The sequence below is a fragment of the Zosterops lateralis genome (genome assembly GCF_965231275.1).
Source record: "Zosterops lateralis genome assembly, chromosome: 10".
Classification (NCBI taxonomy): Eukaryota; Metazoa; Chordata; class Aves; order Passeriformes; family Zosteropidae; genus Zosterops; species Zosterops lateralis.
The window spans coordinates 8,928,914-8,955,659 of record NC_139770.1 but is presented as its reverse complement, the minus strand read 5'-3'; the positions used below and the strand labels follow the sequence as shown (position 1 = coordinate 8,955,659).

Genomic DNA, 26,746 nt, shown 5'->3' with positions numbered 1-26,746 from the left:
CTCCCAAGATGCCCCACACGGAAATGTAATTCCCGCCCCGCTGCGCGGCCCCCCTGCGGAGGCGCATGCGCAGTGGCGGGGCGCGGGCGGGGCGCGCGCGCGGCGTCTCTGCAGTGCGCGGGGGGGGCGCGGGGCGAGGGGGGGCGGCGCCGCCATCTTGGGCGCGGGGCGGCGAGCGGCGGCGGCGGCGGCGGCTGTGCCAGGGCCAGGTGAGGCGCCCCGGGCCGCGCTCCGCTCCCCGCCAGGCTGCGTGCTCCCCGTCCCTCCTCCGGGCGACTTCCTGCCGTCGGGCTCGCTCTTCGGCCGCGCCCGGGCGGTGGCCGAGCTGCTGCGGGTGGCGGCTCCTGGGGCGCTGGTTGGGGGTGCGGGTCCGCAGGCCCGGGGCGGGAGGCGGCTGCGGGGCGAGGTGTCCCCCGGCCGCCCTTGAGAGCGACAGGAGCGCCGGCGGAGCCGGGAGGGAGGAGAGAGCGGGGCCGTCCGGGAGGGCTTTGCCTCAGCTTCCTCTGAGGGGGTGCTGGGCGACCCTTTCATTCGTTCCTGCATTGCTGGTGGCTCAGGGGGGTTATTGACAGCTGTTAACCTGCTCTTTGGCTGGAGTACCGGGGTGGCAGCCCTGCGGTGCTGCACCCGCCGAGGGTGGGGATAGGGTCGGGCTGTGTGTGGCACAGGAAGGCCGGCACCGATGCGTCAGGTCAGCCTGAGCAAAGGTTTTTTTCAGTCGGATCGGGTGGAACTTCACTGAAAATATTTGCCTGTACTACTGATCCGAATGTGAATTAGCTGGGTCATGGCTTGCACTCTGCTTCCTCCCTGGAAAACCTGCTGAGGCAGAACGCAGCGCTGCTGATGCCGAACTGCTTATTCTGAGGCTTAAAGCAGGCTCCTGTCCAGCGGCTCTTGTGGATGCATTTCCATATCCATTCTTCCCAGGACTAGGTTTTTGGATCCAGGAAAACTGCAAGAAGCACAGCCTCTGTTTATCAGCCAGTGCAGTTGACTTCTCTTCCCACTGGGAAATGACTTGCTTTTGCTAGTGTTCTCTCCATAAGCTGTGCAAGTCCATGATCTGTTTTGTGCTTGCTTTAGTATGACAAAGCTGCTATCGAGTTTTAGCCTCAGGCTGCCAAAATCTGAGCCTGGAACTTGCCCAGATAGGTGAGTCTGGATGGCTTCTGTGGCTTGGAAGTCTCGGTATTGCAGGCTTCTAACTGTATATGGGCTCATGTGGTGTTTGGTTGGGCAATATTTACTTGAATGCTGTCAGAGCTGTACCTACTATTTTTTCCCATAGTAAAAGCTCTGTGTGTCCCTGTGAGTTTTGCTTGGAGGGACAATCTCAAATCTGAAGAGATGCTGCCAAGCTGTCTGCATCCATATTTTTCCTGTCAGAAGGGAGGCATCACTTCTGTTCTGTAAGAAATGCCATGTTACTGACATCTAGTGACAAAGATACCTGGTGTTCTTTGGGCTGTAGTGTGGCCGTGTTCCAGGGAGAGCATTGGGATGTCTTTGAAGGGTATCATGGCTGGCTGCTTCCTCCTCCCAAAAAAGCACAGTCCTGGCTTTTGGAGATGGAATCTTGAGGCTGTGAAGGGTTACATCCTGAGTTCTTTGAAACACAGGGGGCTGGACGTGCATTCCTGTTTGATACTGTCTCTTTCCTTTTTTTTTTTTTTTTTTTTTTTTTTGGTGGAACAGGAACAGTCACTAAACAAAACAGGCTTTATAAAGAAACTTCCTGTAGCCCTGGTTAAGCTTTTCTTCCCTCATCTCTGCATCAAAAAAAGGTAAATCCAAGACTGTCTTTTGCAGCACAGTGTCTTGCACTGGTTTACTAAGCTTATTCTACTGAAGACCATTAGGGTATTTAAAGGCTGTTCCTGGGGCTAACTGGAGGATGGCCTGTGGTTCCAGAATGTAATTGATTTGTGAGGCAGAGTCTGCTTTTCTCCTTTGGTGAGTGACCTACTGAGTCAAAAGTTACTGGCAAGTCATGTATTATTTTGATCTTGGCAGGAGATCAGCAGCTCAGCCAAAAGCTTGCAGGCAGAGGCACAGAATGTGAAATGCAGTTATCTGCACTCCAGTAAGAGTACTGAGAGAGAAGCTGATACATCAGGGCACCTAGACCATTAGTGATCTGCAGAACACAAGCTCTTACTCGAACTCCACTCTGTGCCTCTAACCTTTTCTGTTAGAAGACATATAGGAAGTAAATCACTGTTGAGGTTTCTAGCTCAAGAGTAAAAAGCCAGTAGTTCATATTGACTTTAGAAATGCTTTGGTAGAAAGGGTAGAAATAGAAAAAGGCATTGAGGCTGTTCATATCAGGTTGGGCTCAAAATATGGCAGAGACATGTGTTAAATGCTGTACCTGTGATGTTTTACTGGAGTAAGGGAGCCTCTTGTGTGTCTCTCTGTCAGTATTTATCTCTTGTTACTCTTCAGACTAGCTGCGTGCAGTATGGCATGCAGAAGGGGGCTGTAGGAGGAGAGCCTGGTAAGGGAACGTGCTTCTCTTCCTGCCCACTGGTTATGGGGATTTATGGGATTGTGTTTAAAATAGGAACAGTTTCTCTGAAACTGATGGGTTTATCTCAGGAGCTCTTTAGCTCAGGGTATGCCCCTTAAGTAAATTATGCACTCTGTCTTTCCCAGGATGAAGTGATTGGAGCTACTCTTATTTAAAACCAAGTGCAGCCCATGGTCTCCTGGAAAGTGACCAATGCAGCCCTCTAAGCAAAGCTTAGGTGCTCAGATTAGCTGGTGGGGTGATGGCATTGTTTTGAGCCTTAAGTCTTTGGGGTTGATAATGGCTAGTGCTGGCTGAAAGGATGGGTTTTCCCAACAACTTCAGTTTGCCAGACCAGCCTGACTAATCCCCCTCCTGCTTCAGCTATTGTCACTTGTCCAATATCATACTGATTTCTGGAATGCAGAAATGGCTGCAGTTGGTGCTTTGCCTTCAGTACCTCTCCTGATTTCTTCCTGGATGAGAACTCAGCAGCTAATGTACCTTGAACTGCTTAGTTAGATAAGCTCATTAATGCACAGAAGTCTTACTTATTGTTAAGTCAGAACCCAAACTGTCTTTTAATAGATTACTAAAGGGCTTGGTTGCTTTACACCAGCTCATTACTGACTTGTGATTGCTGTTTCCTGGATGTGCTCTGTAAATGACAGAAATCAGCATTCCTGTTTGCATTTAAACTAAGTGATGTCTGTGCTGTAGGAAACTTCCAGCCCCTTAATGGGAGTGACAAAGTCCAAGTAGCTGAGTCTTGGGCTCACTACTGATCAACTTGTGTTTATTCTTACCCTGTGCTGGACGGAGCTCATGGCCCGTCTCACAGGGGGGCTGTGGCCAAGGGGGCTCTGCAGTGAGCAGCAGTCCTGACATCTGCTCATCCACCAGGTCAGTGGCTGGTTGAAGGCTTATTTTCCCCACCTGTAGTGCCAGACTCTTTTCTGCACAGGTTTCTCTGTGGTAAGAAAATCACCCACACAGCTGGACTGGGACAATACAGCTGATCCCAAAGTTGCCTCCTAAAATGAGTGGACAGATGTGCTCCCTGGTGATGCTACTGGTGCTCATCAAGTCCTTGGGGTGATAATGTGAGACTGTAGTTGTGTTGTTGTGGGCAGCCTGAGAACTGCTGCAGTCACATTGCTCCTGAGCAGTTATTCTTGACCTGCTGTGTCACCACTGCACCTCTGGAGAGAGGACACAGAGGATTTGCTGAGCAGATGCCATGAGAGCAAACAGGCCTGGCTCAAGAGTTCCTCACCTTGTGCCTGCACTGGACTTAGAGAAGCTGGCATGAAAGGATACAAAGAAGCATATTTGTGCTTTCCTGAGGAAGAAATACCAACATGCACCCAAAATTTATGGTGATTCTGGTACCATTTTGCTGTAGACACATTACACTGCTAGTGACACGTTTCTCTTGGACAGTTCCTAATTCTTTAGGAGCTAGAACAACTTCTTGCCTTGCATGTGAAACTGGAGTTACTGCAGCCATGTTCCTTCTACCACTGAAGAAAACTGACTAAAAATTCACTGTTTTTTCTAAGCAACAGATTTGAGCAGATCAGCTTGTTTGTTTGTTTTCACTTGTGCAAATACAGTTACAGAAGGTAGAGAACTGTGTTCCAACGTTTTTGGTGTAGGTTGAAGCTACCACTGTCTCTGCTGGTGCAGGGAAGGGTTAATGGTCTGTGTGGTGTCACATGAAAGACCTCAGGTTATGGGACAAGGGTATCGGAGAAAATCACTTGTTTGAATATCTGTGTATCTGGGATTTAGGCTACAATTCAGCTTAGTCTTTCATACCCTAATGAACAGATGACTGATTATTGCTGGTGTGGTGCTGTGGCTTCTCAATTAGAGAGACCATGGATGGCTGCACTGAACAGAAACTACAGCATTGGTGCTGTGTGCTGTGGTGGTCCTGAAAGGATTGCTGTAGATAAACAGCTGCAAAGGGAACAAACAGTGCTGGTTAGTTGATTCCTTACATGTGCCTTGTTTAGTCTAAGAAAGCTCCATGCTGCTTGTAGTTCATTTTTCTGCAGCTATTATAAGTCAGAATTGATGAAGAGGAGATGGAGGAGGAAGACTGGGCACTCACATGCTGCAGGACGGAGCTGCTGTTTATCTCCATTTGATAAATGCAGGTTTAGTGCCTCATCTGACTGGATAGCTCCTAGTCCAGCCACTTGTTGCATCCCACAGTATGTGAAACTGACAGTCCAGCAACGGGATCCTGCTGCCTGAGCTCCTGACTTCACCCAGGCATTCCAAGTGGGTGGCACACTGAAAGGATGAAGTCTGACTTTTGGAGAATGACCTGTTTTTAGATCAGATCTGATAAACAGAGCATTTTCCATCTGTGATAGAATCAATGCTCAAAAACAGTTTTTCAGATACTGTGCTTTATTGTGTCTTTATCTTTCTCTGGACTCCCTTGGTTATGGTCTGCAGCTCACCTGCTGCAGACTGACTTCTGGGGCTTCATCCAGCCTGTCCTGGTGGTTTGAGAGAGGGATGCTGAGACATGATTTGAGGCAGGTATGTGTGATTCTTAGGAAAAGGCATGTTACCATGTCAGTCATTGTAGGCCCAGCTAATCCTGCTGCTTTTCTGTTATGTAACTACTGAAATGCATTAAAATGTTTCTCCCAACCTTTGTTTTTATACATGTACTCTTTTTGTAGCTGGCTGTCTTAATGCTGTAACTTTGCCACAATTGCTCTAAAGGTATATTTTAATGTTCTCGTCTTCACTTGATGAGTCATTTCCATGTAATCTTAACTCCTGGTGGGTTTATAGGCCTGTATATAAATGTGTGGTCTGTCTGTGATGTTCTTCATGCTCCTTTTCTGTTCATAGGTTGAAATGGAAGTATATGGGAATGTGAGCACTTGGCAGGAGAGTAGGAAGCCTGCTGGCCTTAGGTATTTGGTGGAGCTGCATTCAGATGTTACATCTACCCCAGTAGCTGCTTGAAGAATGCAGAGTGTGTTGGGAGAGGGCTGTTCCTGAATTAAGGTGATTACTCACCAACTGGTGTGAATTCAGCATACATGTGGATTATCCCTGTACCTTAACTAGAATAAATCCATCCATACTGTAAGTAGAAAACAGGGCTGTAGCTACCAGTATGGAGCAGGTTGCCATATGTTTGTCATAAGCCAGTGAAACAGGAGGAGTGGAGCTGCAAAGCTCTGAAAATGCCACTGGTGGATCATTAACCCAAAGGTTTCAGCTAGAGTCATCTTGGTTTCCAGGCTCTTGGTGGTAAACAGTTGAAGAAATGGTGGGCTTTGCTCTTAAGCTGTGTCTGACAGTGAGATATTGGGCTGAGGAAGCTCAGAGCTCCCTAGAAAAGGCTGACTGGAGAGGAGCAGAGTGAGTCATTGAAAGCTGATTGAGCAATGTTTTCTGAGTCATGTTGCTAATGCTCAGGGAGCAGATGAATCCATCTCCTGTGCTGGAGTTTTTATTCTGAAGCTTTCTGATTCCAGCAGCCATGAGTCACTGAATGTCAGTCTCAAATTAATTTCAACCCTGTTCTCTGCAGTTATTAACCACTGCAAGTACTAGAATCTTTCACTTCCACAGCTGATCTGTAAAGAAAACTATTAATTATTTTAAAAGATGTGGGAGATTGTGCTATGTCTGAACTGTACCACTAAAATCCTCTTTGTAGTTAGAATGTAACCTTGAAATAGTTGAAAGGAGTATCTGTGAAACTTGAAACACAAGGGAGGATCAAAACAAAGCAGGCTTATTTCCACTGCAGCCACTTCAAGAAGAGCCATTGTCATCTTGAAGAGCCATTCTTCTTGCTGAGCTTTAAGCAACTTTCTTTTGCATTCTGCCCTTTGTATAGCTTTCCTCTCTGTTCATAGATCTCTGGGCTACTTACTCCACCTCTTGAGTTTCCAGCTGTGTGGACATGCTTCCATTAGCTGCTGAAAGTAATTCTGTGGTGGAGAGGGAGTGTAGTCACTCTGGTCTTGTGTCTTGGAGGGATGTAGTGCAAGGTTTGAACAAAAGACTGGAATGTTGTCCGTGTTCCCTGAACTCCCATCGTGGGCAAGCTTGGTAAAGGCTGACAGAGAGCAGCCCTGCACCAAACTGAATTTGCTGTAAATTGTCTTGATGCCATTGTGCTGTCTGATGTCTGGAACATTTCAAGATGCCAAACTGCAGAAGTTGAGCAGACAAGGGAGATCTGCTTATAATTGTGTTAAATGCCTTGCATAGTTGAGCCCTCTTTGTTCTCTGATGCCGTTAGATGGGAGTGCAGCTGGAGGTTTATACTGCATGTGTCCTTCAGCTACTGCAAAGAACTGGTTGACAGCTGATACAGTTGGGCAGGTCATCTAAAACTTTCCTTATAGTCACTGTTTTTAACCCATGTGGCTGCTGGTACCTGGAAGCACTTTACCAATTGTCTGATACAAAGCATTAGGTAAATTGTACTTAAATGTGAATTCAGATTGAATTTTTAGAGCTGTAGAATTTGTGGGTTCTTTGAACTTGAGGAGAATCATAACTTGTATGGAGGCATTCTGCTGCTGCTACATGTGAAATAAAGCTCATGCATGTCTCAGGTATGTATGGTTGGCTACCTTTATAAAACAGACTCTCAGAATGGTGCTGATCCTGTGGCCAGATCCATAGTAGTGGGGAAAAGCACAAGCTCAGGTGTTAACCAGGGTCAGAGCCAGCCTCTTTCTGACTTTGAGCAAGTTCGTTATTGAGTTGTTTTGCCAGTGCAGTACAGTAGGCACACATCAGCTGGTTGGTGGCAGATCTCTGCATTCTTCTATTTTGTACCATACAAGAATTTGCAATAAGAGCATTCCTGTTCAGTAGCCATGGCAGCAAGATGTGTGTAGGTAGGAGGGTGTTCAAAGTAGTAAGGGCAGAGTAGATCAAAGTAGACCAAGGAGGTGCAGTGGGATGACAGGATTACACCCTAAATCCAGTTGTACAATGGTGCATATAGGAGATGTGTGGATGAAGTAGCAAAGGCAATTCTGGCTTCTCCTGTAGCTCTTCAGTATGAACCAGTGCAGCTCTTAAGTGTGCCAGTGAAGGTGGAACCAGGAGCTAACTTTGTATGGGCGATCTGAAGTTTGAACTTAATCTCCTGGGGTATTTTGTATAAGGAAGAAGCCTAGCATTTCCTTGCATTGATGAAAGATTTTTGAAGACTAAAAGCCTTTGAATTATGATCTATCTACTCTCCATCAAACATTTTACTGACATGTAAGAGGAGGAAGCAGTTGACTCTGCTGCCTGGTACTGTGATGTAACTAAAAATGCTGTTTTTTTTTTTTTTGCCTGTAACATCAGCAAAGCTGTTACAGAATATATTCTAACCTAACATACAGGAAAGCATGCCATCATTATTTCAGTCAACGTTTAAAGTTTGTAGATCTTCCTAAGAGAAGGCTTTTAATTTCCAATGCAAAGCTTGATCAGCAGTCTTCTACGTGTTTTATAGTAATGCAGTAAATATTCAAATCAAGGGTTTTTCAAAAAGTGGTAGGCTCGTCATGCTGACAGAAGGCTTTTTCTTGTATATGTTGCATGTCTGATCCTGTTGCTCATCAAAGCAGACATTTCCTTTATACTAAAAATAGTGAAACAAATAACTTAAGCAGCATTAAAACCCAAGAGGGAGATTATTTTGTTTTTTTTAAGACTGGGATGTGCTTTCTAGGATTCTTCTGGAAAGGGTTTGTAGGATTCTTATGATCCAGCTTTGACCAGTTGCATAATCTTCCAGGAGGCTGCTCTATACAATGCCAGTCTTAAAGAGAATGCAGGAACTGTGTTTGATTGCCATAGTCCATATCTGAATGTGGAAGCCAGCACTGCAGAAGTCTGAAAACGCATGCTTGTTTCTTATCTGGAGTGAAAAAACTAGTAAGTAGGAAAGAATTTTCTAAAGTGGGCAACAAGTTGCTTTCACTGTCATAATGTTTCTCATTTTTTTCATTGTTGGCCTGTGTGAATGACCTTGCAAATGTTTCAGCATCTCTCTGTCTTGTTGGGCAGCTGTGTTCAGTTCTATGTTTTGAGTTTCAGCCCTGCACATTACCTCTTTGTGACCTTTTCATGCCTGTTAGGGCTGTGTGTGCTTTGTGTCAGACAATAGTCTTAGTTTTGAGTCTGTGGTACAGCCACTTCCTTCAGTCTGAGAAATTTGGTTTGTTTGGTTGGCCAGTGGGATTGTCTTCTGCTCTGGGGATGTTGACGTCGCTGCCTGTACAGTTTGTAGCTTTGTTCATGAAACAGTGAGCAGCCACAAAAGGCTTTTCCCACTCTGCATGGGAACCTTGGAGCTGCCTGTGTCTTCATAGGTTTGGTTACAGAGACTTCAAAGTAAATGAAATACTTGTATCCTGAAGTTATAAAGTGTTAGAGTTGGAAGGGGAAGAAAAACATATTCATAGAGCTGTTCTGTGTTAATTGGAGTCTCAGACATGAAAATACGTTGGTGACAGTGCCACAAGAAGCCACTGACAAGTGGCAGAAGGCAGCCTGTTAGTAGCCAGAGAGACATGACCAGCAGAATAGGGGAATAAAAGCCAAAAAGCTCACTACTGAGCTTTGGGAAAACTGCTTATCTTTTTCTATTTTGACTTAACTGATTTTTGGGTTCTTTTTTTCTCTTTTAATAAGCAGAAGCAGCCATCTGGAAGCTGAAGACCTGTAGCAGAGAAGTATGATTAGTGTTATTCTTTGAGGACTCACTAGATGTAGCTAAAAATGTTGGTGTAAAGCTTTAAGAAATTTAAAGTTTTGGTTTTGTCTTGAAATTAAAAGTACTGGCTGCACTGTAAACCTTGGTTTAGCATGGAACTCATATCTGCAATAGTACTTCCTTCAGATGAGAAGCTACTGTAGTCTGTTGAGTGTTAACTTCTAGAGGATACATTACTTTTGATAATCCAGAAGTCACTTAGTCCCTCTGATGTGTGTATTGGTTTTGTATTCTCTTTTTTTTCCTGACCTTTGAGGTGATCTAGGGCTGGGTCACTTTAGCTTTGTCATTGCAGGATTCCTGAGCAGACACATATCGGTTCACTGTCAGCATCTGTCCCTATCCTTTTGACCCAGCCCAGACTGGTGGGTGTAGGCTAACCCACCCAAAGAGCAGTGTGGAGATGGTTGTTATCTAATGCTCTGCAGTGCCCAAGCTGAGCAGTTCCTGTGTGATCACCCCAGGGCTTGCCCTGTCAGTGTTGCAGTTCTCTTCTTGGGACTAAGCCAACCAAACAGTTGCTGCTTGTGGGTATTATGACTTTGACCTAAGTGAGTAGGAGTGCATTAGACTCCAGGAATGGGATCTGGTGAAGTAGCTGTATATTTTTAAAAGTCTTCTGTATCAGTAATGTCTACCCTATCAATAATATCTAATGTCTTTGGGGGAGCTCTGTAGCTCTCTACAAAGCAGTCTTCCTTTGAAATAAGAGAACATTAGCAGTTTAGGAGGGTAACATCTGAGGGACTATATCCCAGTTCAAGTAGGTCATGATTGTGACCACTCCAGTGGCCACAAGGGCTCTCAGTTTGAATTCTGAAGTGTGACTCAATATGGCTGATAGGGATTAGCAGAGGCTCTTACACTGATGTGTAAAATCTGTGTAAAAGTGGTAATAAATGGAGATGTACTTGCTGCTAGGAGCCCCGTGTCATGAGGTGATGGGCTTGGTGACGTGTCAAACATTTGTGTGAACTGCATGTAAAGAGACTTAGGAATTGCATCTGATTTGTATCTCAGTTATTAGGGACATAGACACTTTACAGTAGAAGTAAGGAGTCTGATTTGCTTGTAGTTCCAGGCCTGTGTTTTTTCTTACATTCAAGAGGTATGTTTTGGATACTTGTCCTTGAGCTTAATCAGTCCATGCTGATTTTTGGAATGAGAAGTAAGACAGCTTCTATTTCAGCGCCAATTTTAAGCTTTAGTCCTGGCTACAAATTGTTTCTGTACAGGTGCTTATATATACTCTTTCTTGCTCCAGGTATTAAGCAACATGGGAAGTGAAGACTAAAGTTCCATCATGATCGGAGGCTTGTTTATCTATAATCACAAAGGAGAGGTTTTAATCTCTCGCGTCTACCGGGATGACATCGGGTAAGTGCTTCTGTTGCATCCCTGGTTTTTGCATTTTTGTCTCATTTTGGTGCAGTAAACAACCCAGAGCTGCTTTGTTCTGCATTAGCTGTGCATGCATGTAAGACTGCAACTCAACTTGCTGCTCTAGGCTTAGCTTAGAAGAAAGAAGTTTAAGCCCTACCTACAGTGAAGGATGGCCTGCAGCCAAACCTGGGACTTTCTTTTCGATGGTGGCCATTATTCCAAACATTTCAGCAGCATGGACTGCCACTGTGGGAGCCTACCTCACTGTAATCACTAAAACTTTACAGGAGCAGTAATGTGAGAACTGTCTGCCCCACACTATAGCCAGGGCTCTGAGTTAATTTCAGGCACTGATGTCTAACATCAAGTACAGTCATGCAGGGGGCTGTGGTCCTGGAAAGTTTTATCTGCAAGCAGTCTCATAGCAACCATGGCTGTACTACTACAGCTGGCTTTCTGTCCCCCAGCTTTGTATGGCAGCCTTGTGTCAAAAGCTTACATTGATTGGGTAAATAAAGTTGTGGGAGGCCTTGAAAACCTTCAGTAGATTGTAGGTGTCTTGTTGCACTTCCCCCAAGTGATATGATGCTCACTTAGACTGGATCTCTGCAATCCTTAGGCTGCTAGTTTCCAGAAGGTATCTTACTAAAAATATGGTGTCTTGTAGGCAGTGGATCGTAAGTGATGGTGCTGCTTGGGCTGAAAACCTTAAATTTAAGGGTTTTGTGCACAACAGTACCCTTTCTAGTGGGTTTTCATTAATGTCAGGCATTAAATGGAAGTTAGTAATTAAGTTGGCAGAGTTAAGGCAGAGCTAATGGAGGCAGAGCTGTGGTAGGTGTTAATTCAAAGTTCAGTGAGAGAAAGCCTTCAGGCCAATTTAGGAAAAGTAGTTTGTACCAGGTCTCCACAATGACTAGTGGTAGGATGTGCTGCAAAATAACTTGTTGCCATAAATCACAAAAAACTGTCAAGTCAGTCTGCCTTCAGACTGTTCTGGTCTGAAGAGTATATCCCTTCTGGTTATGAATTGTCTAGTGGAGGTTAAAAGTTGAGGTGGAACTAGTAGCTAGTCAAGGCTTGTATGTTTCATCAAGGGAGTAGTCAACACAGTGTCTGTAATGAGGCTTCACCTAATGAGCTTTTAAGTCTCTTGGCTTGTTCTAGGTCAGCTAAGGTGAAGTAGCTGTTCTAAGGTTGACTGAGTTATTCCAGGACTTCCACACATAGCTGAGCCAAGGAAACCTTGTCTTTCTCAAGCAGAAAGCCAGTGGCTATGATGCCTTGCCTCTTTTCTACTGTACAAACTCTCATCAGTCTTCAATACTTGTTAGCTGAAGCTCTTCAGGGCAATTCATATGACAGGACTGACTTTGTAAAGCTGATATCACAGCGACTGAGCCAAGCCAGTCTGGATTATAGGTAACTCTGCAGAATATTTCAGGTGGGGTTAGGGACAGTTTCACTGCAGTTTCTGGCAAAAAAAATAATTGTGGTTTTCAAACTTGAAACACTTACAAGATTGTTCTCAAACTGATGTTTATCCAAGAAAGGCCTTTTGATTTAAATGGCATTATGGCTGTGGAGATGCAAACTGGGGAGCAAAGTAGGTATTTTTAATATGATCTTCTATTGCTTTTTATCTTGGCTCATTTCTCTTACAGAGTGAGTGCCTTATGTTCAGTACATGATAAAGTACTTCCTGCTAGCTGGCCAAAGCTAGAAAATGGGATTTCCTGCCTGATCCTATCTTAACTTTTTCATTTGGCAGAGTGCCAAAATATTCCATTGTTTTCTCTAGGACTTGAGGAATTAGTGTTCCTTTCAGTGAAATCATCCATTCAGTTCTTGTGAAAGTGTCAGTCTTGTGACTTAGGTGGAGCTGGTCTTGGCTCTTAACCGAACTTGCTCCCCAAGGTGCTGGATTTCTTCTCAAACAAGCCTTCAGTGCTGGTTTGGACTTTTTTTTAACAAGTAGCCTTACAGAAAAAGTTGTTATAAAATGGCTATGTCTCATCTTGTGGTGTAATCAAGGAACAGAGAGTCTTTCCATTTCCTAGTCTGAATATTAGCATTAATGCCAGGTCTGCTTAACATTTTTAATATCCTAACCCTCAGTGGGAGGTAAGGAAAGGAATAGCCATGATACTGTAGTTTGTATTCAACTGTATAGGAGTTCTGTCTCTAACCAAACAGCTGAGTGATAGACTTCTAGCATATTACACAGTTCTTAGTTCCTAAGCAGTAATTCTGAAGTGCTGAGGGCTGGACCCATCGTGCTTGTTGGGAGGTAGTTGAACAGGAGATGAGCATAACTGCTCCCTGTCTTCATGAGTGACCCATAAGACTCCTTAATCTTGGCCGTTGCCTTTGGCACTCTGAAGCCTCAGTTTTGGAGGTGGGAGATACTAAAGGTCATCTGTGGTTATGACAGCACCTCCCCTTGCACAGTTTAAGGCCCTTAAAAAACACATACTAGCTCATATGTAATGACCAAAGTGATGAAGAACCAGGATATCCTTTTGACTTTAAAGGCAGAAGTACCACAAAACTTGAACTTTCTTTGCTTGCAACTTAGAATGGCTTTGGTGCATGTAGCGCATCTGTCCATACAGCAGCTAGCTGCATGTATAAGCAGCCTTACTAAAAAAAAAAAAAAAAAAAAAAAAAAAAAAAAAAAAAAAAAGCAAAACACCATACATATAACTTAGGATACCATGGAGGGCTCTCTGCTGTAATTTTCAAGTGCTTTGTTCTTCAGTGACTTAGTCGTTGGGGAACCTACCTGCATTTAAGAATGCAGCTGTGTGATAAAACTTAAGCTATTTGAAACTGAGCAGCTTACATGACAAACTGCATGCACATTAAATGTAATAGGTGTTTGGTTTCTGAGCTTCTAATACATCACGTCGGCTTCGTGGCTCTTGATCCTTAAGGAAAAAGTGCAAGCTGGATAGAGCAGTGTCTGAATCTGCAGGATGTGCCCTGTCTCTCCAGATGTGCTCCAGCTCTATCAAACTTGCTGTATTTCCTGTTGGCTGGACCAAACCAGAAAGCATCGACCCAAACACCTTCAAATGAGAAGTACTGTCATAGAAATTCCCACCCAGACTTGTAGCCCTGTCCTGAGGCAGACTGGGAAGAAGATACCTGGTACTCTACGGTCCCCAGGTGATGCCTCTGATTGAGGCTTTGGGGTTTTTCCACACCAAGGCCTGCTACCTGTATTAGCAGAGCAGACTGGGTATCACTGTTGTGATACAGGTGCAGCTCACCTGGACTAAATGCCCAGTTGGCCCTAAAGTTCAGCCAAACACAAATCTGTCCATGCTGACAGCCTGACCATGGCATGTCAGTGTTGTACCTTGCCAGGGCTTCATTGCTGCTGTAGCTTGTTACTGTCCATCCAATACCACCTTGGCCTTTTGTGCCAAGGAGCAGGGGGAGGGGGTGCTATTTGGTCTCTTCTTATCTCTTTGGATTCATTGTGCCTTGTGTGTGTGTTTCTAACCCTTTCTCTTGTTGCTGTCACTCCTCCTTTCTCCGCTGGCGCCATTTCTGTCCATCCCATCTCATTGGCTGCTGTAGCAATAGGTAAGAGACGCGTGGTAGGCCACGACTGGCACTGCACAGTGGGCACCTGGTGTGCTGGCAAAGCCTCCCTGACCTGAGGCTTCTCCTCTAGTCTGCACCAGTCTGGTGACTGGTTCTGGTGCTACTTTCAGCGGGTTAGAACTTGAGGCCAGGAGGGCTAATGCTCCAGAACAAGCTGAACTTTCCTTGCAAGGCTTACTGGAGGGGAGGATTTGGGCTTTTAGATATTGTTATTTTATAGTAGATTAAATTACTTTCTTATGGAAAAACTAAAGCAGAAATCAAATAATAATTTAACTCCAACTTGCAAACTTTCTGGAGCAATAAAACCTGAGAAGTATTCGAAAGCCAGAATTTTGCTTATGGGGGAGCGTGTTTACTGATGAAACTTGTACATATGTCCCCAGACCTTCAAGGAGCAAACACCTGCTGTGGTAGCATGTGTTCCTTTGAATGTCCTTTGTTTTCTAACTTGGAACTGTGTGTTGGATTGTTGACAAACCTCAGTGCTTACAAGCATTTGTATGCCTGTATCCTTGCTTGCAAGGATGAGATTACTGTCTGCTCTCAAATATGTTTCTGCATAATCACTACCATGGCCTTGATGCTGCAGTCAGGCCCCCTGTTCTACAGAGTGTCTGAGAGTATGAGTAATAAAGCACGACTAAACGAGTCTTGGCTTTGCGTGTAGATTGTTGCTTGAAGTTTTGGTCTTGTCATATAAAGCACTTGGGCTTCCTTCCTCTAGTCTCAGGATTGGTGGACTTAATTTGGGAAGTTTATTCTGACTTGCAGTTACTGGATAAGGAGACCAATGTGTAAGAGCTGGCATCCAGAATGTCATTTGGAATCCTTGTGTAATAAGGAGGGTTTTTTCCCCTGTTGCTAGTGTATAGACAGTTTGGATCAAAGAGGGCAGCACCTATGGGCAGCTTGCACAGCACTTTTTCAGCACTGGGCAGAACCCTTGACTGTAAATGGTCCTGGACCATGCAGTACTGCTGACACTTTGCACTGTGGGGACTCTGAGTCCGGATGCAAGACACCTGTTCTGAAGCACAGCAGTCTTGAGGTGACGTGTAACTGGAAGGCTGGCGGTGATCCTAATCCTCCTGGTGCTTTGAGCCTGCCTTCCAAGGTGTGTGGGGTATGGAGGTGAGCTGGATCTGAGAGCTCCCTTCTGGAGTGTACCTGGGCTCTGACATCTCGGGTGGCCTGGGCTAATTTTGCTGTCTGGGAGCAACTGCCATTGACACATATCTTGGGAGACTACAGCTTGCTTTGGGGCAAGAGTGTGAAGGCCTGGGCATGCAGAATAGACAACAATTAGGTGTTTGGTCAAAACTGGACTCCTTGAGCCATACATTGCTAATGTGTTTGTCTCCAGCTACGACAATCAATTGGGAGTCCTGTCAAAATTAATTGAAGGAAAAGTTTCTTTGCCATCTTACTCCAGATGGAGATTTGCTTCTCCTTCTGACTACATTTTACTCTGTAGTCCAAAGCTCCCCTAGAGAACAGTAGCACTCTCTCTCCCTTGAACTTGTGCAGAATTTAGTGTCTAACTCTGCTCAGAGCCTTCACTTGCCCCTCTTAGAGACATCCCCAGGCACCCTCCCTAGGTGAGCTTGGTGTGTGTAGCTCAGTGTCTGACCATAAAGCAGAGCTGTGCAGCCAGCAGGTTTCACGTTGGCCGTGCTGACTTGTCTTTGGTGGTGCTCTCGTAGGCGCAATGCCGTGGACGCGTTCCGCGTCAATGTCATCCACGCACGGCAGCAGGTGCGCTCGCCCGTCACCAACATCGCCCGCACAAGTTTCTTCCACGTCAAGCGCTCCAACATCTGGCTGGCTGCTGTCACCAAGCAGAATGTCAATGCTGCCATGGTATTCGAGTTTCTTTACAAGATGTGTGACGTGATGACTGCCTACTTCGGGAAGATCAGTGAGGAGAACATAAAGAACAACTTCGTGCTGATCTATGAGCTGCTGGATGGTGAGATGTTTCCCTTATGTACTGTGGCCTATTGCACTTGGTCGTTCTGAAATACTTAGCTTAGTATGGTGTAGTAATAATCCTTGAAGTATTTGTAACGTGTGGTAGAGTTCAAAACTACTTGTTCGCCTTTCTAATGCCACCTGTACTGCAGATGTGAATGGTACCTCAAGCCCATAGCCTTGTGCTGATTCCCTTCCCTGAAATGGTGGGGGCTGTGCACTTGTACAGCTGAGACAGCTGGTACTGGAGCTCAGCTTCTGAGGGGATCCTGTGTAGATGTCAGGCTTTCCTTACCCCGGGGTATATAAAAAGGTCTGTCAGCAGCACCTCTAAGGCCAGCTGGTGCCCAGGTGGCTGTAGTAGTGTATGGAAACAGTCACACCTGGCTTAAGTTGATTGCCCCTAGTAAGTTGCCTTTTGAGCTCAATTCTAACCAGAAGGAAGTCAATAAAACCTAATGTGCTTTATCCCAGCCCTACCTCCCCCACTGATACAGCTCCAAATTTCACCACAGATTAAGAATAGTGTTCCTTTAACTGCCTGTGGTATCAGCCTGCTTGTGGAAGGTTGCCCTTGAGCTGTCCCTGTTTCACATATCATGAGCACTTTGTGTTAGTTATCTTTCAATTTTTTTTTCCCGACAAGGCACCACACGTGTGTGTCCTGGGATTCTTAACCAAGGGTCACAGTGACTGATGTTTTCCCTGTCCCCTCAGGGCAGACCAAGAGATAGCCTGTTCTCTGCTTTGGTCTGTCACTGCTGTCTCCTTGCAGGCACAGCAAGATCAAACCTCCCAGTGTGGTGTTGCTCAGTATCGTGTTAGTGGTCTTCTTTCCCCTCTAAATCGCTTGTGGATTGTTCCTTTCCCCTTTGAGGAGAGTAGGTGTGTACTGTACACTGTGTGTAGTTAACATCTGTTCCCCTCCTACAGTCATCCTGCAGTGCCACTATTCAGCTGTTGGTTTAGGTTTTGGGTTTTATTACTTACATCTTCATAAGAACAAAACTTTTTTAAAAAACTGCAAAGTTAGAATTGCTGTGGTTTTGGATAAACTCTTCATTGTCCCTTGGATGTTTTTGGGAAAACTCCTCAGTGTGCCCTGTGCAGATGGCTAGGTTAGTTGAAATTTAGTCCTGAGATGTGGTTTGTGTTTAAAAACTGGCAAATTCATGACTTGCACAACTTTCCATCCCCCCTTGTCTCCAAAATATTGGTCCGGGAACTCAGTGTAGCAAAACTGATTATTTTCTCTTGGTAAGGAATGCTACAGCAACTTACCCAGAAATTCAGTGTGTAAGCCATATTTGTGCTCTAGTTGCCTTTCTCCTGATAGCACGGTTAGCCTACTTGATGTGTTTATACCTTGTAGCTCTGAACTAACCTTTTACCCTTCTGTAGAAATCCTGGACTTTGGTTATCCTCAGAACTCTGAAACAGGGGCCCTGAAGACTTTCATCACTCAGCAAGGCATCAAGAGTCAGGTAAACAGAGGAATTTGGGGTACAGCACTGCTGGTTAATTTTTGCTAAGCCCATTCAAGAGAGTATGGTCTTAATTACCATCTAACTGTTTGACCTGTATGGAAGGAAGATGCCTGAATAGATTGAGATCACCTGGCAGGGGTGTATCTCAGTAGCACCTTGTTCTAGGTGTCCCTGCTCTGTGTTACCTCGTGTTCCCTGGCACACGATAAGATGCAGGAGGAAGAGCCCAGAGCTAGGATAATGTTAGTCCCTTGCATGTAAATATGATTGCTGGCTTCAGGCTCTGCTCTGTGTCAGCTTCTGAGAGGATAAACAAATCTACCTGCTGAACCAGAAGTAGCTCTTTTGCATGTGAAGCTCACTGAGCAGGTCTATTCTCTGCCAGAGCTGTCAGGATTTCATGCCTGCCTTATAATGAAGCATTCTTCAGCTTGTGAATCTTGCTGTTAAGTCAGGAAGCTCATCTCTGCCTGTAACATCCTTGCAGGTCAACGTCAGTACAGCCTGAGCTTTCTTAGGTTAGAGATGAGAATCTCTCCCTGCTTTTAGCATAGTATTAACCTTTGCAACAAAGTTTACATGGAATTACAAGATAAAGGACGTATTGGGAAAAAGATGGTTAGTTGGACTGGTTTGGGGAATGTGTTTAAACTAGTTCTAATCCTACTCCAGGTAGAGCCCTCAAAACTAGGCTTCCTGTCTCATAAGCTCATGCTTAACCTCTGAATTCAAAGGAAACTCATAGTAACTTTCTCACATTCCCAAGGAATATTGCCCACCTTGTCCATCTGACACAGCCATGCAAGTCAATAATGACGACTTCGCCTAAAAGTTAGTCCTCTCCCCTACATAGCAATGAGTCAGGAAAAAAAAGCTAGGAGTCTGTAGTGAGGCAGTCTGTGGCAGAGTAAAGCTTCAGCCTCAGGTACAAATAGAAGCAAAGGGCTGAGCAACAGCCTGCATGGTGACTGTTCTTGTTTAGCTTAGCAGAGGTCAGTCTCTGAAGGCTCTGTTTCAACTCAGTTCATCAGCACTGAATTCCTGAGAATTCCTTTTTAAACTTTTAATCTAGTAGCGAGACTAACTGCATTTCAAGAGGAAGTGAGAGAGAAGCTGCCCCTGAGCAGCGTATTTCCCGCTAGAACAGCAAACTGTTTTGCAGCATGGCCAGATGTGAGTGCATCCGGTCTCAGTCCCCATCACGAGTCCTGGTGTAAATCTCTGCCTTTCTGCGGTCTGACAGTTTGGGCAGTCAGCACTGAAGACAGCTGAATCAGCTCCTGTTCCTAGAAAAATCAAAACTAACCACCACCCTCACTTCCTTCCCTTGCTTTTTTTTTTTGCTTTTGTTGGTTTTAACAAACTCTTCTGCTGTTTGAGTGCAAACCACTGTCACAGCATCATGCTTAATTCAACAGCAGGTTTAGTCCTTTCCTTAGAAAGAAGAGTTTGGCTTTCAGCTTTATATGAGTAAGCAATTCTTGTGCTCGGTACTGGAATTTTGTGCAGCTCAGTTCAAAAACCAGAAGTAATCCATTGCAGACACAGGATGGCAAGGGCACCAGTTGAAACAGTACCTGCCATGTTTCCTTGTCTGCTCTCTGCTCTGGTACTTCTAGCCTTCAGCTCCTCATTGACTTAGAGCCAGTTCACACAGGCACCTGGGACCAAATTCTGGGTCTGGATGGTCTACCATCTGTATTCCCTATCTTTACTTAGTTCCTGATGATGCTTTCCTTGGGCTTGTGTCCTGAGGAATTTAAGGAGCAAAATCCACTAATGGCAGACTTTTCAAATTTGGCTTTTTGACTTTGTTCTCAGTGAAAGATTGGAAGTGTACTGTGTCCAAACTTCATTAACTAGATGTACACTGTAATTTTCTTCCCTTCTAAGTGATTTCTGGCCGTATGAATTATTCAACTCTTAGTTACAGTCTTCCCCCAAACTATAGATATTCTTTAGTGCTAAAATGCTGATGTTATTTTTTAAAGTGGGCAGAGGGCCACCAGCAGCTGGAGGATCCCAGGAAACCTGCTGGTAGCTGGCTATCTTTAACCTAGTCAACATGCTAGCAACTCATCACGGGGTGGGTGTTCTTGGGCTGCTTTAGCTGACTTATTTGTCCAGCTCTGGGAAGCACCTGCTCCAGAGAAATTCCAGACCCAGATGTCTTCAGTGCCTCCCTTAGGGAATGGTCATGTTGCTGGGTGGTCTCAACTTCAGCAGCTGCTTCCAGATCCATCCAGTCACTTTACAGAGTAAGTGTAGGGTCAGGGTACTGGTGCTGTTGCAGGAGATGAGAATGTCATCACATGATCAATGTCCCTTTGGAAAACAGAGCACTGGGTATTAAATCTACGTGTTCTTCTAAAGCCTGAACAAAGCATTGAACAAGGCAGTGCTTTTTTTGTGGGACAGACAAGAGAGGTACTTTGTGTACTGTATTGAGCACTTTCCTAGGCAGTTCTCAGGGGAATATAAAACTCTGTCTCTTAGATAATATGACAGTGGCTGTGGTTGCTCAGGAACTGACCACGTCTGGCAGGAGCATTGTGTGAAGCTGAGATCATGTACTGCCACCCTGTGGGCCTACTGCAAGGCTGCTGTGAGAGAACCCACTTGTGTCTTGTGCAGTTGTGGTGGAGGAGCAGAATTTACAAGGATATCACTTTATATAGAATCCAAAGTGCCTGGTATTTCCCATAGTCTGGGCATCTGTGACATGGTAGACATCCAGGATTTGCATTAGAAACAACAGCATGAGTCTGCTCTGCATAGAAACGTTATTAGGAGGGGTATTTTGCCTGTCTCTCCCTCTGTTCCACCTTGTGTTTGGATTGTCAGTAATGTGCCAGGTCTGAAAATTCATTTCACGGCTTGGAGTGCTGGGTTTCCTGCAGGGAGCTAAAGGCCAAAACCCCTCATCTTGTTTGTGCTAATTAGCTACCTAATTAACAAAGAGCTGACCTGCTTTTTTCCTGTCCTCAGGTAGCCTTAAGCCTAATCTGCCTCTTTCTCCCTTCCTCCCTTCTCTTGCTATTGACCTGCTTGCCTGTTAACCCTGTCTACACTGCACTTGCTACTATACTCCTACTTCTTGACCTTCTGCGTGTGGCTGGACCCACCTCTAGCATCAGGTAGGAAACCTCTCTGTGCCTCAGTACAATCCTTGGTGCTTTTCGGAGGCTTAGAGCCTGGGTGCTGTTAAATGCATTTAGGGTTAGTGTTGCTATGTAACTCTGCAGTTATTAAGAAACAGGCCTTGGGGATTAGCTCTCTTGTGGCCCTGGGGTTTCATGTTGGATAAGGGTGTGAACTGCTACATCAATCCGTGTTAAGCTTCTCTGTTTTAATGTGGATTGATGTGACAGTCTTAGACATGATTTGAATGTCGTTGGTGGAGCCCCTGCCTCCCTGCACTAAGAGGTGGCCTAATGGACTTGGTAACAAAACAGAACCATGTTCCCTGCTGTTGCTATGGCCAATCCTTGGTTAGGCATAGAGTTTGATGTTCTGAGGAGGGAATGACCAAATTGTGTGAGGTGTGAGAGCACCCGTATCTAAATGACAAAAGCATTCATGTGTAATAAATGGCAAGCATTTGCTCTTCGATTCAGAGCAAGATTTCTCAGTCTTTGAATTTATTTAGAGGAAATTATTTATGTCTAAGATGTCATTTCTTCTCTTCAGACCAAGGAAGAGCAGTCCCAGATCACCAGCCAAGTGACTGGACAGATTGGATGGAGACGTGAAGGAATCAAATACCGTCGCAATGAACTCTTTCTTGATGTGTTGGAGAGCGTGAATCTCTTGATGTCCCCACAGGGTAAGTAGGAGGTGTTGAGCTGGCATCCTCCTGCTCAGGGTTTGTAGGTGGTGACTCTTGCAAGTGTTCTGAACTCTGGTCTTCTCTAACCAGGTCAGGTTTTGAGTGCCCATGTTTCTGGTAGAGTGGTGATGAAGAGTTACCTGAGTGGAATGCCAGAGTGCAAGTTTGGCATGAATGACAAGATTGTCATTGAAAAACAGGGCAAAGGGACTGCAGATGAAACGGGGAAAAGGTAAGAGGTTTGGACCTGGTGACCACTTGCCACCAGGGACTCTTATGAAAGGGCAGCCCTTAATAGCTTTTCTGATCTAACAGACAAAAAGCTGGGGTTTTTTCTTCCCTTCAGGTGGTACTGCTAACTTTGGGTAGGTCAGTTGTCATGCAAGCTACCAGCCTGAGGGCCTCAATACAGAGGGCTTCTCTACAGCTCTTTAAGTATTAAGATTCAAGCATAATTTTAAGTGTAGAGTTCTTGCACCTGGAAACACTTCCCCAAGATGGATTTTCCTAGAATCTGTATCTCTGTAATCTGAGCAGTTTTGCTCAGTGCAGAGACTCTTAATCATAAAAGCAGTAGCAGTGCTCCCCAGAAACAGTGAAAGAATCCCTCTGCCTGCTTTACCTGGACTGTTCCCACAAAGTAGATCAAAGACTGGGGCAGCCCCTCCTGCCGATTGCAGGTGATCAGTGGCTGTATGAGTAGGAGTCACATCCTTTCCAAAGCCCAGCTACCCTCCCTCCAGCTGCACCTCAGTCAGTACCCACATTGAAGCTAAAAACAGCTCTTAACCCCTTCTCCAGCTTTCCTGCTTGGGGTGAAGAGATAAAAGCAACAGGACTGCCACTTTCTCTCACTAACCATTTGCAACTCATCTGTATTTCTCTTGGTTGTTTTTTTTTGCTTTTTTTGCTGACCCCCAGTGAATTGGGAAGGTAGATAATCTGCTTCAGCTTTGTGTGCACTCTGCTCTCCCCCTGTCTCTTGCTTTGTGTGACTTGTGCATGTAACCTGGATCTCAGACACTTTCCATGATGGTTCCTGTAAATGGAACTGAGCTGCTATTTGCCTTTTCTCTCAGAACCAAGCCAAGAGCTATCACTTCACTGTCACCTTTAAGCCATCTTTCCTGTACCTGAATTGAGCTAGTAAAATAGATGAGCCTGGGATGGCTGATGGGCCCAGTGAGGATTTACTCCAGTGAAAATATCAACTGCACAGGCCTTGAAGAGTCAGTACACTGTCCCAAAGCTTCTGTCCCAACTGCCTTTGCCAGTAAATATGCTATTTTTTTGAGTTACAGAAGTAAGATGAACGGGGATTCTTGGCAGGTGGTTCTTGCTAGCTGTGATTATCCAGTGGGCATCTCCAGCTTGGAGATGTTACTCTCCTGAAGCATTTAGTTATGAGGTGACCCAAAGGGACTGCTGCTGTCAGTTGCTTTTTGGGATCTAGCTTGTGGCACGGCCAGCCCTGGGTAGTGCTGCCTGAGACCTGGAGCAGTCCTAGGCAGAGGGCTTTCCCAGCTGTTTTCCAAAGAAATAGAAATCAGTTGGTTGTCATCTGGGCAACAGACTAGGAAAGACTTGAAGCACAAACCACACCATGGTGGTTGTGTAACTAGACAGCCAGTCACCTGGGGTCAGTCTGCTTCCCTTTTGTGTAGGTAGTAATGGTTCCTAGGACAGCTAAACCTGCTGTAGTTCTCACACATCTTGGCATATTGGCATGGTTGTCCTGTTGCTTCCAGCAGCTGAGGCAGCCTAGATAACATAGTGATACACTGCTGCACCTTCTCAACACTGCTGCCTCTTCTGTTGCTCCTGCCTTCTGGTCTCTCTCAGTAGCTGAGGAGTTTTGGCTGGACCTGTATTCTCAGGAATTAATACTGGCACAAGTTCAGTGCTGGCAGGTTAGGCTGGTGCACCTACATGGACAGGTGGTAGCTCATTAGATTTTTAGGAGAGATACAGACTTGTATGTCACAATATTGTGGTTTTGGCAATTTGGTTCAGAATCAAACCACCTGCTGTCAGTGTGGAAATGAATAGCTGTGAAGAGATTTCTGAACAGGAAGACTCTGAACCTGGCATTTCCTGGCTGTGTGGCAGTGGGATAGCTTTGTGGACAGGAAAGTGTTTTCTCTCCTTTGAACTGTGCTATGAGAAGACTTGGGCTGGCAGAGTTGCCTTTGCAGTACTGAGTGCTGCTGGCAGGCAGACCCAAGTATTGTGTTGCTGGCTGTGACAGAAGGGTGCTCTTCTAAGCTCTCTCCTCTTTGGGGAGTGGAGGGAGAAAATTCTTTCAAACAAGTTTCCTGAAATACAATTTTTGTGGTGGTAAAACAAGGAAAGTCTGAGCCAAGAGGCTGCTGTCCCCTAAATCTCTCCCTGCCTCCCCATTTCCTGGACACCTGTGATGGCAACATGCTCTGTAGAGTAGTTTCTGCCTGGACAGATTTTAACTGCACCAAGATACCAGAGCTGCAGCTTGTGCTTCTCTAATTGTGTTTTGTGTTTTTAGCGGCAAACAGTCAATTGCCATTGATGACTGCACTTTCCACCAGTGTGTGAGGCTCAGCAAGTTTGATTCCGAGAGGAGCATCAGCTTCATTCCACCAGATGGAGAATTTGAGCTCATGAGGTACTGTGGGTGGGGGGAGAACAGGCTGGTGTTGGCATCTGCTTGCTGCTACAGTAGTGTTGCTGCTCCCAGGCAGACTTGCAGCCCTTGAAATACACACTTACTGCCACCTTTTCAGAGTGGAATCTGTAGGCTGTCCCAAAATCCATCTGTTAAAAATGTGGAAGCCCAGCTGCATTTAGTTTTCTTTGCCACAACCATAGTGTTGGATGTGGGTTTTCTTGCTTTTGAGCTTGCTGTATCTGTTGTTTTTAGTGTTTAACAGTGGTGTCCTTGAACAAGGCTGTTGACAGGAACCAGATATAAAACTTGAGACACAAGAAACCATTGCTGCCCTACAGCAGCACACATCTTAACTGCTGTTTCCTTCTGGGATGTTTCCCTTTCTAGCTGATGTTTCTAAGCTGTTTGCTATATTCAGAAGCTATCTCTTTAGGAGGGTGATAAAATTTTAGGGATAAGGGAGTTATCTCCTCCTCGGAGTTCACTGTAGCTTCCATCCCTGCAGATACCGAACCACGAAGGACATAATCCTTCCCTTCCGTGTGATCCCACTAGTGCGGGAGGTGGGCCGGACCAAGCTGGAAGTGAAGGTGGTGATCAAATCAAATTTCAAACCTTCCTTGCTGGCCCAGAAGATAGAGGTAAGAGAAAAAAAAAAAAACCTGTAGTATCTTGTGTCTGGAAATCATGCCTCTAGTTTATATCTGCTGTGGTGGAGTCCTCACAGATGAGACTTCAAGCTTGAATAGGGCTGAAAAAGTGAAATTAGTATCTCTCAGATGTGTGGTGCTGCTGTGCTGTGGGAGGGAGCTGCTGTAGAGTAGGGAGGTGAAAACTTTTTTCATTTGCACAGCCACCTTGGCAGGGGCCTTATTCTGCTCAATTTCTCAGTCACTGTGAAAATTTCGTGTTCTTGTGTATGCATGATCTGATAGTATGTCAGACAGGCAGCAGGCTGTGAGCTGTGTAAGACAGGCTAAGGGTGGCTTTGCAGCTTAGTCCCCCTTCGAGAAGGCATACTGCTGCAAGGCTAGGCTGTCCAGAGCCTGCTGCAATGCCTGGCATCCTTCCTGACCTCATCTTCCCAACATTAGCCATGATTCCTGCAGCATGGAGATCTCTGTCCTGTTCCTTACTGAGTTTTGTGTATTATGGAACCTGTGAACCTGTGCTTCAGAGCAAGAAACTGGAGAGCTAGCCTAGGATGCCTTGTGATAGCTGAAGTTCTCAGGCCACTGAGCTGGGAGAGAGAGGGCCCAAGGGCTCCAGGACAGACCATCTGAGACTGCCCAGAGTGCCCAGGCTGCAGTCTCCCTGCCCCTGCTCACCAGACTGTGCCTTCCAGGTCCGGATCCCAACACCCCTCAATACGAGTGGAGTGCAAGTCATCTGCATGAAAGGGAAGGCGAAATACAAGGCCAGTGAGAATGCCATTGTCTGGAAGTAAGTGTACATGTTGGGGCTGGCCTGCAGGGGCAGGCCTTGGGGAGGCAGGGTCTGTTTTGTGCTCCTCTCTGACCTGAGATTATGTAGTGAAAGGCAGCATGAACTCTGGCACCTTCTCACTTCTGGGCTTTCTCCAATAGGATAAAACGTATGGCTGGAATGAAGGAATCCCAGATCAGTGCAGAGATTGAACTGCTGCCCACCAATGACAAGAAGAAGTGGGCTCGACCTCCCATCTCTATGAACTTTGAGGTGAGTACCTGTCTGCCTTTCAGGATGCACCCAACCTTAGAGAAGCTTTGTTGGTCCCTCTTGGGAGTTACACAGGTTTGAGCATTCCCTGTGACAAGCTGACAGGTGAGGTCAGCCAAGATGGCAAAGCTCATGGAAGAAAATTGCCCTTAGAGCCACAGGAGTCTGGCACCATGCATGCAGGGAGTAGGGAAGGGAACAGTGGCTCTTGGTGTCCATTTCTAGATGCATTGCCTGGGGGTCCTCTGGCATTTGTGTACAGAGAGCATCTTACCCCATTCCAATGCTCTCTGTTGCTTTTTCCTCTCACAATAGGTCCCATTTGCACCCTCTGGGCTGAAGGTGCGCTACCTGAAAGTCTTTGAGCCAAAGCTGAACTACAGTGACCACGATGTGATAAAATGGGTGAGGTACATCGGCAGGAGTGGGATCTACGAGACCAGATGCTAGCCCCAGCAGGCTGGCAGGCTCCCTCTTCTCCAAGCCATGCTCTGCCTCTCCTCAGTCTTCAGCTACATTCAGAGATGTCTGCCTGGCCCCTCGACGCAGATTGAAAGACCCTGTGGCTCACCCCGGGAGCAGACTCGCCTGCCCGTGTTCAGTTACAACCCAGGCTGCAGATGAAGTTCAGAACCCAGTCGTGTGCAGGGGTGCAGTCAGCAGCCTCCTGCTCCCCGTCCCAGGGTGGGCAAGGGCTAGTCTAACTCCCATCCTCTCGTGATCTTTCTAGGGAATGTCCACCATTAAACTCCTCTTCTGTTGGTGTCTCACTACTTGCATCATATCCTAGTATTTTTGAAGTTCTTGTGCATATGTACTCGTAGAATAG

The 26,746-nt window shown here is 45.7% G+C and overlaps 1 protein-coding gene across 2 annotated transcripts; it reads left to right on the top strand.

Moving 5' to 3' along the window:
- The first annotated feature begins 131 nt into the window (after positions 1 to 131).
- Positions 132 to 26,690, top strand: AP2M1 (adaptor related protein complex 2 subunit mu 1). Of its 2 annotated transcripts, XM_083868378.1 has the most exons (12): positions 195 to 209; positions 1,699 to 1,787; positions 10,552 to 10,664; positions 15,992 to 16,257; positions 17,661 to 17,743; positions 21,437 to 21,572; positions 21,666 to 21,807; positions 24,097 to 24,216; positions 24,725 to 24,860; positions 25,565 to 25,662; positions 25,806 to 25,917; positions 26,233 to 26,690. In XM_083868378.1, exons 3-12 carry the CDS (start codon positions 10,591 to 10,593, stop codon positions 26,365 to 26,367), a joined length of 1,302 nt encoding a protein of 433 aa, XP_083724504.1. In that variant the 5' UTR covers positions 195 to 209; positions 1,699 to 1,787; positions 10,552 to 10,590; the 3' UTR covers positions 26,368 to 26,690. The 2 variants fall into 2 exon arrangements, with proteins under 2 accessions (XP_083724503.1, XP_083724504.1); XM_083868377.1 differs by lacking the exon at positions 1,699 to 1,787 and having other exon boundaries at positions 132 to 209.
- Positions 26,691 to 26,746: the final 56 nt, after the last annotated feature.

Bases quoted from the DNA above. Each gene is read 5' to 3' on its own strand.
- AP2M1 (XM_083868377.1), top strand. From the start codon at position 10,591: ATGATCGGAGGCTTGTTTATCTATAATCACAAAGGAGAGGTTTTAATC. The intron at 17,744-21,436 runs GTAAACAGAGGA...TCTTCTCTTCAG, and splicing joins AGCAAGGCATCAAGAGTCAG to ACCAAGGAAGAGCAGTCCCA. The intron at 24,861-25,564 runs GTAAGAGAAAAA...TGTGCCTTCCAG, and splicing joins TGCTGGCCCAGAAGATAGAG to GTCCGGATCCCAACACCCCT.